Genomic DNA, 17,425 nt, shown 5'->3' with positions numbered 1-17,425 from the left:
GTGTCAGCTTTACAGTGAAGGACGCTCGGGTGTGTGCAGTGACTCAGTCGGGGCTGGTGAGCTCATCCCGCAGCATGGACAGCGATGAGGAAAATCTAGAGGAGCTGGTGGAAGGTGAGCGTCTTCTCACTTGTACTTCTTTCTGTCTATTGAACTCAAAGGAATGCTGGTCATGTGCAACATTTCCCTTCACCCACAGCTGCTCGTGTCAGTTCTCCGTAAATCTCCACGCGTCAGTCGTACTGCAGGCCCGCGCCAGGGACTTTATTTCAGTAGTGAACCCGCTTGACGGGCGGCAGAGTGCGGCCCGGGTCATGTGTGTGTCCCGCTGCCTGCATGAGAGGTTGATGTATGTTTTCACAGTCTGTTACACGTGCACTCCACATCACAGTTAGCAACGCAGCATGCTAATACACAATTCAAGCACTGTATTGTTCATGTGTGAGGAAGTGAACGCGCATATGAAAACAACCATGAGCTGCAGCTCTGGGTTAGTTAAGTTTACAGATGTAGAGTTGAGAGTTGCCACAAAGGGGAATTCATAGAAGAAAGCAAAGCTGCACTGATCCATATTTGTATATTAACAATACATTGGATGACTGTAATGTGAAACAGCTCCCTCATTGTGATGAACCATTGCATCATAGTTTGGTTGTATGACTCTCAGCAGCCCTTTGCTTAAGTGGGATATTTTTTTTTAGGACTTAGTGGAGTTGTAGGAGAATGGAGAGTGGTCAGCTGTGAAGTCAAATGACTTAACTTTAAGTGTGTATGTGCAGGTCCATTGGATGACGATGGTCAGCCCCATGGTTTCTGCACTTTGACCTATTCATCCAGTGATCGTTTTGAGGGACACTTCACCCATGGAGAGAAGAATGGCATGGGCAAGTTCTTCTTCTTTGATGGAAGGTACCATAAAGATAAGAAAGGAAAAAAAAATGTGAATCTTGATGTCTACTCTACACTCATAAAGCACGCAAGCATGTTCTGCAAAACTGTGACATAGAATCAGGATCCCTGGTAGAAAATGATCTGGTATGTCTCTCTATCAGCTGTCACATGTGAAATGGATTAACTCGATTTTTATCATGTATAAATCCATAACCAGGCATGTTTGAGGACAGTGGCTGAAGTACAGTAGGTACTGGTTTTCTTCCAGACAGCTGAACCTAAGAAGTCCCAGGTCGAATCACAGGTTAATTTCATGGAAAAGGCACAGTGGACATTATGACTGTTGAAAATATATGAAGGCAGCCAGACTCATCTGTTGAAATTGTGTATTGTGTTATGAGTGAACCTCAGTGAGCTTTTGGTATCATGCTAATACTACTGCAAACCGTAGCTGTGTCTCAAAGCTCCATCCGGCAGGCACCTGGAACCACACATGCTTTACACAGAATGGTTCAGGAAATTCCTGTTCACCCCTTTTTTATCAGAAGTGGAGAAGTTAACCCACTGAGGGCATTATTAGGAACCCTTTGTATTCTATAATTATCCAATCAGCCAACTATGTTGTAGTCGTGCAATTCTGCAAATACAAGAGTATTGTTGCCTATCATGTCCATCCATTTATAGCCACAGTTTACCAAATTATCTCAAACTTGTTTCATGAAATTTTAATAAGTTCAGTGACCCTGCTCGCCAGTCACCAGAGGTATACTAGCAGAACCTTTGGGATGTGGTAGAACAGGGGATTGGCAGCATGAAAGTGCAGCTGACAAATATTATGGGATGCAGTCATGTCAACATGGAATGGAATCTCTCCAACATCTTGTACAATCTATGTCATGAAGGTCTAAGGCTGTTTAGTGGAAGTACCCAGTGTGGGTTACCTAATAAACTGTTCACTACCAAAGAAACATCTACATTCTCATCAATCATCACTTTGCCAGACAAAGAGAAGCAGAGATGACAGAGCCTGCAGTCAGTCACAAACCATAGCTTTGCACATTACAATCCGCTTGTCTCACATTATAATCTTAATTTTTCTTTAACCAATGTTTTTTCTCTCGCATCATTACAACCTTTGTTAAACTTTGCAATCCTACCTTGTTTTTCGAAGTTGAATATAAATGAGTAATATTTCTAATATTTTTGTCTTTTATCCACAAAGGGTATCCCTACATATGTAAGCATCCTCCTCCGTGATGGTTTTAGAAGGTTCATTTTCCTCTTTCCCCTCCACACAGTACCCTGGAGGGTTTCTATGTAGATGATGCTCTTCAGGGCCACGGCGTGTACACGTATGAAGATGGCGGTGTTCTCAATGGAACATATGTGGATGGCGAGCTCAATGGGCTTGCTCAGGAGTTTGATGGAGAGGGCTGTCTGGTTTTCAAGGGCCAGTACAAAGACAACAACCGCTGTGGGGAGTGCTGGGTCTACTACCCTGTGAGTCGGCTCACTTTTCACTATCACATTCTGTTTATGGTTACATGAATGGAGATTTCACCCAGTTATGTTTGATATCTTAGCATCAGGAGTTTTGTATGGCACAAATAGGTTTTAAAAGCTTTATTAAAGCAGCTCATTATTTACACACGTGGAAATCAGAAGAACATAACTCTGTTTTGTGTGTGTCGATGTGTACTGTGGTGTCTCCAGGATGGGGGCTGTGTGGTTGGGAAGGTGAATGAGGAGGGGGAGATGACCGGTGAATCTGTAGCATACATCTACCCAGACGGACACACAGCTCTCTATGGAAGCTTTGTGGACAGCGAGCTCATTGAGGCTCGCCTTGCCAGCCTGATCTCCAGTGAAAGTGGAAAGCCATGCTTTGAAGTTCCACCAAACAGTCAGTGCACGTATCATCTTTATGACCTGCTTTAGCCACATAGTCTACCCATTTGAATCTATGTTTCTGATGAAGATGTTTTTTTGCCAGAGGCAGGAGAGAGAACGACTAAGCCATGCTATTGATTCATCTGCCAATTATTTTCTCAATTGAACTTTGGTTTTTCAAGCAGAAGAACATTTGAATTGGCCTCTGGGGACAAATAACATACGCTCCTCATTCTGCAACCCACCTTCTGAAAGTACCTTCCATCAACCATATCTTAATTCCCTACTCTGTCGTCTTTCACCCCCTCCTGTCTCCCAATCAAGTTCTTACCCTGGTAACTTCCACCTGTCCAACCACCTGCCCCCTTGACCCCATCCCTTCTCATATTCTCCAGTCTATTGCTCCTGACCTTCTTCCTTTTCTCACCCATCTTATTAACACTACCATGTCAACTGGCTGTTTCCCTCACTCTCTTAAAGAGGCAAGAGTGAACCCTCTCCTCAAGAATCCCACCCTCAACCCGTCTGAAGTTAACAACTACAGACCTGTCTCTCTTCTTCCTTTTCTTTCCTGCTGTCCTGGCTCCCTAATGGTGGAACTCCTCACTAACATCAGCACAGCAGAAAGTCTACACATCTTTTACCTCTAAGGCTTCTAAGGCTAAAAAACATCTCTTCCGACTACACTTTGGTTAAGAAGATGATGGTCTAATAACCATCGTCAAAAAATAATAATAATAATCAAGTGTAGTTGCACTTACATGCAGCACTTTGTAGTTTGGCTTGAAGCCAATGTACTTACATGATTCGTGTGTTCTGGGTTTGTACTCTCACAGTCGAATGCACTTATTGTAAGTCCCTTGAATGAAAGTGTCAGCTAAATGATATGTAAAGAACATTTTTAAAAGGAAATTATCCACAGTATAAAACCTCAGGTGGTTACTTTACTGTGATGGAAGATGATGAATGTCAGCAAATCCACACATTTCAGAGTCTGAAACCATCACCTTCCAGGTTTATTTTTACTTAACAACTTACATCATGATACAGTTCTGGCAACCATTTAGAAAATCCTTTAGTCATTTGAGTTTCTATATTTAGGCTGTTAATGGTGACATCATGGTGTTAAATTTGTAGTAATCACATGTGCTGGAATATGGGTGAGTCACATTGCAATTTCAGTCAAGTTGCCCTCTATTGTTCTGGCTTATAATATATTTTATTCAATGGAGGGAGGCGTTTATGGAAACAAACAGACGTTAATCTGACATCCCTTGTTTTTAAGGTCCTGTGTACTCGTATGACAGGTCCACATCCACCTGTATTGCCACTCACACTTTGCTTCCTGACCCATATGAAAGCAAAAGGTGCGTCTGCTTTATACCTGTGCCTGTCTTGATAATTACTGTGGACATTTGAGGACTGTTCTTCTTAGTGTCACCATATGGTTTTTCACTTGTCAGGGTGTTTGTGGCAGACTCCATGATTAAAGGAGCAGGACAGGGCTTGTTTGCCAAGACAGATGCTGAAACGGACACTGTGATGGCTTTTTATAACGGAGTACGCATCACACACTCTGAGGTATGACACAGAGCAAGTGTAGAAATATCTTCTATTAGTTAGATCTGCTTGTGTACAAGTACCTCTGCAGTTGCTTTGAGGTACATGAAAAGATTGTGGATTCGCTGAACTAATGTGAAAAATAAAAGGTAATTACAATTGCAGAAATATCCCTTTATTGAATCAATGTAAATGTACTAGTTCCCTGGCAAGCAAAGAAGTTGAAATAGCAAAAGAATTATGAGTTATCAGTTGAAATATTTATTACATCCACCAAAGAGGTCATGTTTTTACCCCTGTCTTTCTTTTCATTGTATACAAGATTACACTAAAAACTATTGGATAGATTATCACAAAGCTTGGTGGAAGGATCTGGTATTGGTCAGGGAAGAAACCAGTCAATTTTGGTGCAGATCAGGGTCTCCTCCAGGATTGTTTTTTGACTTTCTTTAACATTGCAAGATAGAGCTCTTATGAGTGCCATTCATATCCTTAGTGTTTTTAGGTAATTTTTTCAGTATTTCTACGAGTTAAACTAAATGTCTGTCTTTGTTGACAACATGGACTCCTCAGGTCGACAGCAGAGACTGGGCCCTGAATGGAAACACCATCTCACTGGACGAAGACACTGTGATCGATGTCCCTCAGCCATTTGACCAGACTGAGAGATACTGTGCCTCTCTGGGTCACAAGGCAAACCACTCCTTTACCCCCAACTGCAAATATGACCCGTGAGTCCACAAGTTTTCAAAATACGATTCAAATGTTTGAAATTTAAAGTTCTTTTTTTATTTTTATTATTATTATTATCATTGTTATCTTGAAAGGTGCCATATCAATAATAATTTATAAAAAAAATTTACAAAGTGCTTTACAAAACTAAAACGATAAGAAATTGAGAACAAACAATATAAAACAATTAAAAATGTTTAAAGATCATAACATATTTGGGAACATATGAGACGATTTTAAGTACTCGATTATATAATAATGAATTTATCAAAAATAAAAAAAACTGTCATTTATATTTATTGAATCATCTTCTCTTAAATACAAACAAATAAGAGCAGGTTATAATTAGACTACTGTAAATGTGAGACAACTTGTGAAGGTTAAAATAAGATGGTTCATCAAAATCTAATAATAGGTCACACAGAAACGTGTGACAGTCAATAATTTTAAGAGTGCGATATGTCGGTAAGTGGGATAAGTTGCATAAATATCAGTGATGCTATATCAGTTGTGCAGCTTAGGGCATGGGCGGTATTCACAACAGCCACTGGTAACCTCTATTTAGGAGTCACAGGTAAAGACAGCTACAGGTAAACACAATCTGGGGAAGAAACAGATTTTAATCTGTGTTTTTGTGTTGTCCATGGCATGCTTGTGGACACGATATCTCCAGAGGACCTTGAGGGAGTATCTTCAAATTTATTACAAATGTTTACTTGGAATCAGGGATGAACTAATTAGAATTTGGTGGTCAAGGTCACTGTGACCTTACAAAATATGCATTTTTGGTCTTGGAAATTTCAGGAGCATCCTGTGGAGAATTTCCTCACATTTGGAACAAACGCTTGTTTGGACTCAAAGATGAACTGGTCATATTTTAGTGGTTGAACTAATTCCACAAATATCTGTCTGTGGAATACATATCTTGCAAATCATCTTCACACTTGGCATGAGTATTCGTAATGGTCTGAGGAAGTGCAAGTTGTTATTTTTTATTTTACCAACATGGACTGACAGACATTCACAGGTGTTGTGAGTGCTGCTGATCTATGTCATGGCAACAACATCCATACAATCACTTCCTCTTTAGCAAGTACAAATTAAAAGCACAATGTTCATTATGTTGCTGTGATGATTTATATTGAGCTAAAACAGCTTTTATTTTGAAAAGTTATGACACAATCTTACAAGTACCAGTTAAGTAAATCATTCAAACTTAGAAATGTCACACAAGTGAACGATAATATAGCAAATTCAGTTAAATTTTAAGAAAAAAATGACTGTCAAAAGCAGCCCTTTGAGAGAATCCTTTCAAAGTTTGCTCAAATGTTCACACAAGCTGTTGAAATGAACTCTGGAAAATGTCCAGACAATGGGGTGTAGACATTGTGCAGACTTTGGTCTTCACGTATGAAGAACACAGCAGGAGATTCTCAGAATCAGAAGTTTTCACATCAACTGGAAAATCTCCCTAGCAGTCAGAGAGGTGGTGTCTGGCCAGAGCATGCTGGCAAGAACACGGAGTATGAATTTCATTGGAGAGATCACGTGTTTTTGTTTACAGCACATCGACACCAGCTTTGGCACTTATTGCAGAAAGCTCTCGGATCTTGTTATTTTTCCAAATTGATATCTTCTTCGGTGTTCTTTATTTGCAGAAACATCATCACCTGCTCAAGTTAAATCCCTTGGACAATATCCTACTGTATTCTGTCATGGCCTCATTTGTATTTTTTTTTTAATTTTAAATAAGGTGCTGGCAGGAAAAAAGGGTAGATTGTCCAGAGCCTGTGACTCAGACGCTTTCATTTTCACATCTGGTAAATTTCAGCAGATTTTAAATTAATTTCACTGCATGTCTGAAAACTTGCGTATAAACTGATTAGATTTGGGTGGTCAAAGGTCAAGGTCAGGGAAGCCTCTCAAAACATGTTTTTAGCCTCTTGAGAATGAAAAATCAAGTTTGCCATTTCTTCAAATTTGATTTGTCCCTTTTGAGTATATTTCAGTGGTCAGGTCACGGTGACCTCATACTGTATGAATCTGGAAATGTATGAGAATGTATGTAAACTGAAACCACACAATTTAAAGTCAAGTCATGTAGTTTTGCACTCTTCTTTTAATAGATTTATAAAATCAAGTATCAAAATGCTTATAGAAAATCTCATCCTTTTAGCACCTCAATACTTTGTAAATAACTTTACATTACTTTAAGTGGTATTGTTGTTTGGCTGCAACCATCTAGTGTATCAACAAGCATCTGCAAAACAGCATCCAGTTTCTTTATCATTGGCATGATAGAACCTTGATAGAATGATAGAATCTTAAACTTTTGGGAAGTTGAGTGTGTGCAATTTGGTGCAGATCAAAATTAAAATCCAGAATTACTCAATTTAAATGTGGTTTCATAAGGGGACCCCTCTTCCCTCAACAATCTACATACATATACTGTATATATTATTTGAATCCAGGTGTGAACAAATATTATTATTTCTAAGTGGGATCTGCATGATGATTTGTTATGTCTTCTGTACAGGTTTGTCCATCCTCGTTTTGGGCCAATCAAGTGCATCCGAACATTGAGGGCCGTGCAGAAGGAGGAGGAGTTAACTGTAGCTTATGGCTATGATCATGGGCTGACTGGGACGAATGGTCCAGAGGCTCCTGATTGGTACAAGCAGCAATTGGAAGTGTTTCAGCAGAGACAGGCTGCTGCCACTGGCCAATGAGAATGCAGACGAATACCTCTAGAAAATAAAATAACCTCTAACTGTGCTAAAACCTTACAATACTCCTGGAGATTTATCGCACTTGATATCCTGTGCAGCTCATAGATATTTTGACAATATATTATGCTCCTGTATGTGGTATTCATGTGGAATACTGCTTTAGCAATTCGGTATGATTGGAGGCCTTGGAGGTCCAGGGCAACACAAGAACTATGCAAGAAACCAAATGTTATGAGACATGTCAGTAGCTGGATGTGCTGATATGCCCATTTGTTTCACTGTACTCTTCATCACATATTACACATATAGGAAGGATTTACCTGCCGATTGGTGCTGACAAATTAATTTCATTCAGTTTTCTTCACATAACTCCATGCCAATAGTTTTACGCAGCAGCTGCAGTTAACAGGGCTCCCCTTGAGGTGTAGAAATTAACAACACTGTTTGTATGACATAATATTTATCATATCTGTTTAAACTGTTAAGCTTACACATTTGAATTTATTCAGCTGGTTCCATGCAGACAAAACTGTGCAAAAGTTTTAGACACTTCAGGTGTAAATTTTTCTCTGCCATCAGTCCCATCAGGAGGTGTTTGATGTTGTCAGATTAATTGGACAGCATCGCAACAAGCCCAAACCGTCATACAGAACCACGTTCAGAGGTCAAAAGGATAAGGAGTCCTGGATGTTGGTGTAAAGACAAATGGTGGTCACACCAAATGTTGATTTGATTCAGGTTTTTCTTTTTAAAGTGCGTAAAACATTTGCACAAAAAATTAAAAGTGTCACTTTGAAGGTATATACACTTAGGCTTACACAACACTTATGTTATATACAGTATATATTACGGTAACTATTTATAATATCTGAAATTGGTAATGTATTGTATTATCTGGCAGTACTACATTATATACTCTATGTTGGCCTATTTCACTTTTCTAACCCAATTGTCTGTGTTCAGACCCTTCAAAAATAAAGTCAGAGATAAAGAAAATGTATCTGCATACCTCATTTTTTATATAATGACAATACAAACCTCCACAAAGGAGGTTAGGTTTTCATCTGTTTGGAGGTTAGGTTTTTGTCTGTGCATTCTATCGCCAAGGCCAAATGGTCCCCTTAAAATCAAATAAGCTGCATTAATTTGCAAACACTTGTAGAAATCAGTCAAATATTCTGGGGGGGTATTTGCATACAAACAAATAAGCATACAAACCAACAAGCAAATGGACTGTGAAGACTTAACCTCCCTTATGCCAGTCTTGATGAAAATATTCAGAAATATTAGTATTAATAATTTTGTGCAGGTCTGAATAAAAATCTGGATCTAGTCAATTGATATGGTTGTATACTTTTTTCAGCCACCATATGGAAACAAACAAGTAGGGCTAGAAACCTATACTACCAATGTAGCTACAAGGTTTATTTTAATTGAATGGGAGTGTGGGCCTTGATTGTGAAATGCCTTCTACTGAGTGCAATCCTAATTTTTCTGTATTTTTACATTACTGCAATAGGAATACTGTAGTATTTATATATTTAAGTGTTATTCATTTTGCTATCAGTAGTTGCATGTGGCATCTATTGCACTTCTGTCTGTCCTCGGAGAGGGATTCCTCACATGCGGCTCTCTCTGAGGTTTCTACGTTATTTATTGTCCCTGTTAAAAGGGTTTTTGGTAGTTTTTCCTCACTCTTGTTGAGGGTTAAGGGCAGAGGATGTCACCGCTTTGTTAAAGCCCTATGAGACAAATTGTGATTTGTGAATATGGGCTATACAAATAAAATGTGATTGATTGATATTTTAAATATAGGGTTAAGGACCAAAGACTTAGGTGTGATTTGAAAAAAGTAGCAGTATAAGTGTAAGTACTAATACTATTTCATGGGTGGTGATCTTTAATTTGCAAATATGACATTTTAGGATCAGAATGAAGTGCTGACTGAGGAAGAATATGCTAGAGAATGCTTTTAATGCAAATGTATTAAAGATCAGTGTTTTGTGATATCTAATGTTGAAATTGTATGTTGCAATTGCAGCTGAACACCCCTCACCTCACCCTCTCCTTCCAAACATGAAAAAGAAACTGTGGTAGCTTCAGTTGTCATAAAAACTCAAAAGGTGTTTAGTTTGTCCAGTCTGGACTAATGTAAAAAACATGGCGGCCTCCGTAGAGAGGGTCCCCTCGATGTAAATATAAAGTATTTAAATATAAAGGGTCTTTTCTGGGGTAAAGAAAACTACAATTCATACAATTTAGATGAAATGAGCTAGTGAAAACATGAGGATTATTTTACATCAAATTTATGCCAATAGTTCCCTTTCTCCTAAATCTTACACACTGGACCTTTAAGTAATGCTAAAACCTTATTAGCTATTATATTTCATGTATTTATGTTTCATACACCCAGAGATACAACGGGGAACCACATTGAATGTGGCCAATATTGATTATAACCATCGTTAAATGAAATCTGAGAATGGTTTTAATGGATTCACATGAAAACATGTCCTAACCCTAACCCTATCACGATTCTTTGACTCACATCAGGAGAAGGGGGCGGGGCCAGCAGCCTGGGAGTCTACACTGTGGGAAACAAAGTCCCGGGTGTTGGGCCCCTGCAGCCCTCAGCAGCAGGTTAATGATAAACTGGAGCGGTGGGGCAGCTGGAGCGCCACACACAGACACAGACAGACAGCCACAGACAGACAGCCACAGACAGACACAGACAGACACAGACAGCCCCAGACACTGGAATAAACAACTACATGTTATTTTGCACATAGCTGTCAATACCGGCACCGTATTTAACCCCGAGGGGACACAAACCCACGGCGAGCGCAATGTTACACTGAAGTTTGTCTTAGAAAGTCAAGTGGGCCGGTGGTGACGTTAACTACAGGTAGGAAGTACAACACAAATCCCCGCGGTCAGAGTTAGCTCGGGCCGGGGAGTGCGGAGTATTAGTAGGCTGGTGAGAACCCGGAGATGGACCGGTACAGGTACTTTAATTTGAACCAGAAGAGCGTGCTCGGCCTCGGTATCCTCCAGGTGGCTTGTGCGGGTCTCTGTATAGTCTGCGGCTTTATGGACGCTGTTTTCCGCAAGGACACTGTGCTGAGTGGCACCAGGACGCCGGTGTGGGGAGGACTGGTGAGCTCCTGACCCTTTGTTAGAAACTTTCTCCTGCGGCTGCTACGTGCGTTGTTTTGCTGGTGGCACGTTTCTTGGCACGTACTGTGACACACATTGAATGTTTGTTGTTCTCCAGACGTCACTCGCGTTAATCCTCTGAGTGTCGCTCACGCTGCCTGACTGTTCGTTTACTCTTGAAGCTTCGCTGCCTTTCAGATCATGGCCTCTCCAGGTGTTTTGGCGCTGTTTGCTTCTCAAAGGAAAAATTCCGTTTTGGTAAGTATCTGTATCTGAGAATACTTGTATTTCTTAACTCCAAAAGTCTTATGCCACCAAGATGTTTGAGTTATCTGATCCTATGGAAGTGTTATCTCATTAGTGGTGTGCACGGACCAGTGCATAGCGTTCCATTAACACACCAGATCCACTTTTCCTTCCACCGCCCACCCTAACCTCGTATGAATCCTTGATTTACAGTACAGTTTTACATTCACACAGTGCAAAACTTGTGCTCTTTTCTCTATGAGAAGGGGAAATTTGGGGTTCAATATCTTGCCCAAGAAAAGGAAAAGGGAAGACTGGGATTGAACCACTGACCTGGTTAGAGGACGACCACTCTACCCCCTCAGCCACAGATGAGGCCAAGTGTACCAGATTACCAAATCAGATCAGTCAAATATACTTTATTGTTACCAGGGGAGAAATGTTCTTGGACCAAAGTGCTACAGCAGCTGCAGAACAGTACATTGTGTAACAAACAACAAAAAACAGTACACAAGGAAATATCATGTAACATTTAAAAGTGACCTGTCCCAGATTATCAGTTGTGGCAGAATTCTTTTGCACAAAGAACCCTCAAAGCTGTATCGTCTCTTCTCTGAGTAAGATCGATTTATACTGGTGTGGTTAAAAAGATACTAAGGATTACAGAAAGGTATGATATATATATATATACAAAGTGCAAAACATGTCCCAGATTACCCAAATTCACCCTATAAAATTCAAACATGGGACATGGGGTGGTATGTCTTTCTGAAGCGTGTTTCCTCCTTCCTGGGAGTCTGAGGGTTCTGCGCAGTGTTTTAGCAGTTGGTTGAACATGTCCTCCTGTCTCTGCAGGTGAGTGTGATGGTGGCAGCAGCAGGACTCTCCTGTGTGGCTGTGCTGTTTATTTCTGGGTATGCCTGTCTGACACTAACTTACGGAGAGGAGGATGAAGACGTCTTTCACCACCATGACAGTCCTCAAGTGGTAACCATCACACATAGATACATCACGACAAACAAATTCCTCTGAATGATACCCAATATTTTTTGAAGCGTGTAGACGATGGGGGAGAGAGCATTTGCAGTCAAAGCCATGGCTCTTCGGTGGGCTGATTCATTGATTTGTTCTTAAGACGTACTTAAATCGGAGAGCCTTTTACTTGAATTAAAAATATTTTTGAAATTGACTTTTTGAAATATTTACCACTAATGGACCTCATGTAAGAACATTTTTTGTAAATGTATCCTAAAATTCTATTATTTGTACCATATCAAATTCAACAAATATTTCTCACTTCAGAAAAGTGCTTTAATAAGAGACTTCAGCTGCATCAAATCAAGCACTCCTACTTTTTACTTCAATCAATGGCAATGCAGTGTCACCCCACATGATGGAGAGCAACAGAAAACTGGCAGTGAAATGGGGAGAGAAAAGCAGAGAGATTAAGGACAAATAACAAAGTAGTAGGAGTACGTGTTCCATACTGGCTCCAGTGCTTTCAGACCTGTAGTTTGCGCTGACGAAGAAAAGATGATGACAGGTTGTCGTGTGACAAGCATGCCAAATTTAATTAAGATCTGTCATGCTGCACATTTTTGGGGGGGGGTGATTGATGGCGTTTTCCATTGACCCAACCCTAAACATTGATTAAAGTTAATGGAACAAAGGCGTCGCAAATGTTGTTGGTTATACCTGTGCTTTTCATGCTGTTTCTTGTCAGTAACATGCCATGTTCATGAGGTTGTAATAGTAGTTTAGGAAATATATATGTTGTTCCTGGGTTTAGGTTCGGGGAGTGAAATTAATTAATGCAATATTTTTTACGTCATACATTGCTGTACAAATTTTGAAAAAGAATTTCAATTTCATTAGATTTTTAATTTAGATTTGCTTGGTGAACTGTGTGAGCAGTGCAACAGCAACGGACCTGTAAGTTCAGGTTTTGAGGTTATTTTCTAAAACATGATCTGCTGCATTGGCATTCTTTATGTGTGTCTTCAGACTTTTGTGCTTCATCGGATGGTGAAGGGGGCCAATGCCACCATACTGCTGACCTGCACCATCAGCCTGACTCTCTCCTCTCTCATTGCCTACGTGGGCTGCCGCAGTCTTCCCTGCTGTGGCTGCTATGATGCCAGAACTGGACTGGTAGGGAACAACATAATCCAAATGAATGTTATTGAAAAGAATCTTAAATTATACCTGCTGACATGTCTCATTATTACTTTTGCTGCATCTGTCAGTCTCTCATCTGCATGTGTGTAAATGGAGCTGGCAATGAGGAAGAAGGCAGATGTACAGGTAGAATTTTTTATGATTAGTGAAGATAGTGAAATAAGAACTGAACAATGTGGACTTGAACCAGGACGACATGACCGTTTATTCTTGTACATCAAGTCAGATCTTGGTCAAAAACAACAACCACTTCTGTTAGTGACCCTGCCTTCATTATACATACATTTTTATTTCACAAAATAAAGTGTGTGTCCTATTTAGTGGCGGGCCAGTTAAGATAGACATATGATGTTTTTTATTGCAGGCCGGATATAATTGTACCACAGGCTGGAAGTGTCCCGCGGGCCTTAATTGACAGCATAGATCATAAGATTCTGTCACAGAGACTGGAACAACATGTAGGGATTAAATTTGCCATCCCGTCGATCGATCACAAAGTCTTCACCGTCGATCTCCGTGGCTCCCTGGACTCACTGGCTGCCGTTGCTCCGCATATCAGCTGTGTGTCGGTTGTCTGTTCATACGGCAGTGTGTCCTCTACTGGCGGCGGAGCTGCTGGTTTATCTCCTACATTTCCTTCAACACAAGTCAGATTATGTACTAAACTAAATATCAGGACTCTACTGTATGCTCCCTTTAGGCAACATCATGAGAAAGCACCACATACACTTCCATTGTTACGCAGACAACACCCAGCTGTACATATCTATGAAGCCTGATGAATCTGATCACTTAGTTCAACTTCAGGAATGTCTCAAGAACATCAAGGCCTGGATGACCCAAAACTTCTTACCTCTAAATTCAGACAAAACTGAGGTTGCTGTAATTGGCCCTAAACATCTCAGAGAATCACTGTCTGACCAGATAGTCACCTTGGATTGTATCAGTTCAGCCTCCAGCTCCACTGTGAGGAACCTTAGAGTTATGTGCGACCAGGACATGTCATTTGACCAACACATAAAACAAGTCTCTAGGACAGCTTTCTTCCACCTGCACAATATTAGAAACATCCTGTCTCAGAAGGATGCTGAGAAACTAGTCCATGCATTTGTTACCTCTAGACTAGATTACTGTAACTCTTTATTATCAGGATGTCCCAGGAAGTCTGTGAAAAGTCTCCAGTTGGTCCAAAATGCTGCAGCACGAGTGCTGACAGGAACTAGAAGGAGAGATCACATTACTCCTGTCTTAGCTTCTCTACATTGACTCCTTGTAAAATTCAGAATAGAATTCAAGATCCAGCTCCTCACATATAAAGCCCTTAACAATCAAGCCCCTTCATATATCAAAGAGCTCATAACACCTTATTATTCAAATAGATCACTTCGTTCCTTAAACACAGGCTCTCTTGTGGTTCCAAGAGTCTGTAAGAGTAGAACAGGAGGTAGATCATTCAGCTACCAGGCTCCTCTCCTGTGGAACCAGCTCCCACTCTGGGTTCAGGAGACAGACACCATCTCTGCATTTAAAGTTAAACTTAAAATGTCCTTTTTGATAAAGCCTATAGGTAGTTCTGGATCAGGTGAGTCCTGAGCCATCCCTAAATTATGCTGCTATAGGTCAGTCTAGACCTATAGCAGCATGGGGGACTCCCATCATGCACTGAGCAGTTCTCCCCTTCTTTCTGTCTCTCTGCCCCAACATTTATTTATTTTACATGTTGCTAACTAAGTGTTTCTTTTCCCCTCCCATAGTCTCTCTCTCTCTCTCTCTCTCTTTGTCTCTATTGCTGTTTTGCCACCTGACACTGCGTGTTAGATCGGCGATGCTCATTATCATCCTGATCAATAATACTGTACTACTGTAGTTCACTTGGTAATTACTGTCACTGAACTTCTGGATGCATGTTCATAAAGGTTTTACATGACACGAGATGGTTGATCCTTAAAATAACTCAACAGTTTTCCCCTGAACTATTCGTTAGACTTCAAAATACAGCTCATTTAGAATTGGCATTTGTTACATTATTGTAGCATTGTAGAAACTAAACATATCACAGCATGAACTGTTTATTTTACTCCTGAGCTGCATCTGCAGCTGCACTTTTCACTTGAAATGTTGATTTGTTTGTAATCCAAGTACAGGATACCACAGATCCCTCCCTTCCAAAGAAGTTCTACTCTGAGAACAATGATTTTTGTTGATATGAGTGACTATAAGGATATTTAAGGATGTGACTTTTTTAATCCAACTGACCTTTATGTACAATTTGTGTGTCTGCATGTTGTAGGAGACCCTGGTTCCTCAGTGCGACCCTGGGGACAGTGAGATGGTTTGTACCTGGCAAGGTAATTTGATTGGAAGCCATCTTTGCTGCAATCGTTTGGCAATTGCTTCTGTCAGTCTGTGATGTAGTTCTCCTCTATGTGCAGCAGGAGGTGATGACAGGCTCTTCAACTCTCCACCTCAGTCCACTGAGCAGTACACTGCTGAGGAAGAGGAGGGACCCTCCAAACTACCTCCATACAGCAGACTGACCTGACACAAATCCTGTCTGCACTCTCTTTATTCCGGTGATTTAAGATGTGCCTTACTTGTTATGGATGCACTGAGGGGAGAAATCTCAACTCTGCTGAAGCAGTCAGCAGTTTTAAACATTATACGTTATAAAATGACTTTTAAATAACTTGAGCTCTTGATAAGACCAAGCACTTAAAACTGTGGCACCGTCTTTATTTGCTCTATGACCAGATTCCATTTAAACCTTGCCAAAGCCTATATGAAATACCTGTATATGTGACTGATATTTTTGTTCTAAATTTGAAGATGTATGTGTATTTAATAAATAAAACCTGACTGAAGTTTTTGACTTTTTGCAACTACTGACTTACAGTAACTACTTTAAAACAGAAAAGACTACAGTATTAATTGTTGGGGTTGTTTATTGCAAGGTTGCACAAAACATATCCATTGCAAATGTATTCCTTTTTTGTCTTCAATAGTTTGTTCACTGTTGGAGACAAATTGGTCACTTTGTGAATAAACACTATTCTGTAACTGAGATTTTGTTTTTGAGACATGCATAAGCAGTATTTGTTATTAATGGCTGCATTGTAAAAAAGTATGCCTAGAAACACATTATATAAATACAGACCATTACTTGAAGGCAGTAAAAACGAAGCTGTTAGATTGTCAGCTTTGAAGTTGGTAAGTTGAATTTGTGGTCAAACAATTTGTGGTGTTTGTGTCCATCTGATGACTCTAAAGTCCAGTGTTCACCTGAGGGAACCTTTCTTTTACTGCTTAATGCTCCACCATGTTCAACAGCTGCTACTTTACTGTGTCTGCCGGCTCTATCTCTGTACACAGCTGCTGTTGTGGCCGTAACAAAGCTAGGGAAATGACAGCAAACCAGTGCAATCAAGTTTTGGTCCAGACACTATAGACTCACTATAAAACTCAGTGAAGCCGAGGGGACCTGCAGATTCAGCTGGAAGTTCTCTATAGGCTCTGTAGATTATGGTGCTTTATGTTGCCATACTGATTGGCTTGAGGTGACTAGGGATCCAATGTGTCTTTTCTCTACCAGTATTGATACTAATAGTTTGACTGAGGGCAACTACCAATGCCACATAGTGATCCTTTACCATACTCTCTTCTTCCCACATCTAAAATTTACCTGCAAACCACTTACTACCTTTAATTCTTATAAGGTGAAGCACATGAATTGGTTACATGGGCAAAATGCAAGGGTTTTCTTCCAATCGACTTTGGTGATGTGTGGCTGTAACAAGCTCGCTACTTTCTTATTTGTTGGGGATGCTGTTAAAAGTTACTTTCTCAGGATAGCCTGACATCTAAATGGTTATGCCATATATCATGGGCATAAATCACGATTGTCCTATGTAGTAGATTTCCAGCAGACAAACAGTGTTTTCCAACACTTGTGAAAAAAATATTCTAATTATTCCCTTCCACTAAAAGACATAGGGTCAATATATACAGAATTTAAGATTACAGTTTATTACACTGTAGAAATGCCA

At 40.1% G+C, this 17,425-nt stretch overlaps 2 protein-coding genes across 5 annotated transcripts; both read left to right on the top strand.

Annotated features, from left to right (window-relative positions):
- The first annotated feature begins 7 nt into the window (after positions 1–7).
- Positions 8–8,798, top strand: setd7 (SET domain containing 7, histone lysine methyltransferase). Of its 2 annotated transcripts, XM_020083913.2 has the most exons (9): positions 8–114; positions 200–349; positions 780–909; positions 2,190–2,391; positions 2,605–2,794; positions 4,067–4,148; positions 4,245–4,362; positions 4,915–5,072; positions 7,610–8,798. In XM_020083913.2, the coding sequence occupies exons 3-9, from the start codon at positions 881–883 to the stop codon at positions 7,800–7,802; spliced, it is 972 nt and encodes a 323-aa protein (XP_019939472.2). In that variant the 5' UTR covers positions 8–114; positions 200–349; positions 780–880; the 3' UTR covers positions 7,803–8,798. The 2 variants fall into 2 exon arrangements, with proteins under 2 accessions (XP_019939472.2, XP_019939465.1); XM_020083906.2 differs by lacking the exon at positions 200–349 and having other exon boundaries at positions 14–114.
- Positions 8,799–10,454: 1,656 nt separating this feature from the next.
- Positions 10,455–16,261, top strand: LOC109627538 (uncharacterized). 3 transcript variants are annotated; one of them, XM_020084099.2, is made up of 6 exons: positions 10,455–10,958; positions 11,157–11,216; positions 12,060–12,191; positions 13,209–13,355; positions 15,673–15,730; positions 15,815–16,261. In XM_020084099.2, exons 1-6 carry the CDS (start codon positions 10,794–10,796, stop codon positions 15,922–15,924), a joined length of 672 nt encoding a protein of 223 aa, XP_019939658.1. In that variant the 5' UTR covers positions 10,455–10,793; the 3' UTR covers positions 15,925–16,261. The 3 variants fall into 3 exon arrangements, with proteins under 3 accessions (XP_019939658.1, XP_019939667.1, XP_069387874.1); XM_069531773.1 differs by having other exon boundaries at positions 10,485–10,958; positions 15,818–16,261; XM_020084108.2 differs by lacking the exon at positions 12,060–12,191 and having other exon boundaries at positions 10,484–10,958.
- Positions 16,262–17,425: the final 1,164 nt, after the last annotated feature.

Source organism: Paralichthys olivaceus, chromosome 9 (assembly GCF_024713975.1).
Source record: "Paralichthys olivaceus isolate ysfri-2021 chromosome 9, ASM2471397v2, whole genome shotgun sequence".
NCBI lineage: Eukaryota > Metazoa > Chordata > Actinopteri > Pleuronectiformes > Paralichthyidae > Paralichthys > Paralichthys olivaceus.
This window is presented reverse-complemented; position numbering and strand designations above follow the sequence as displayed.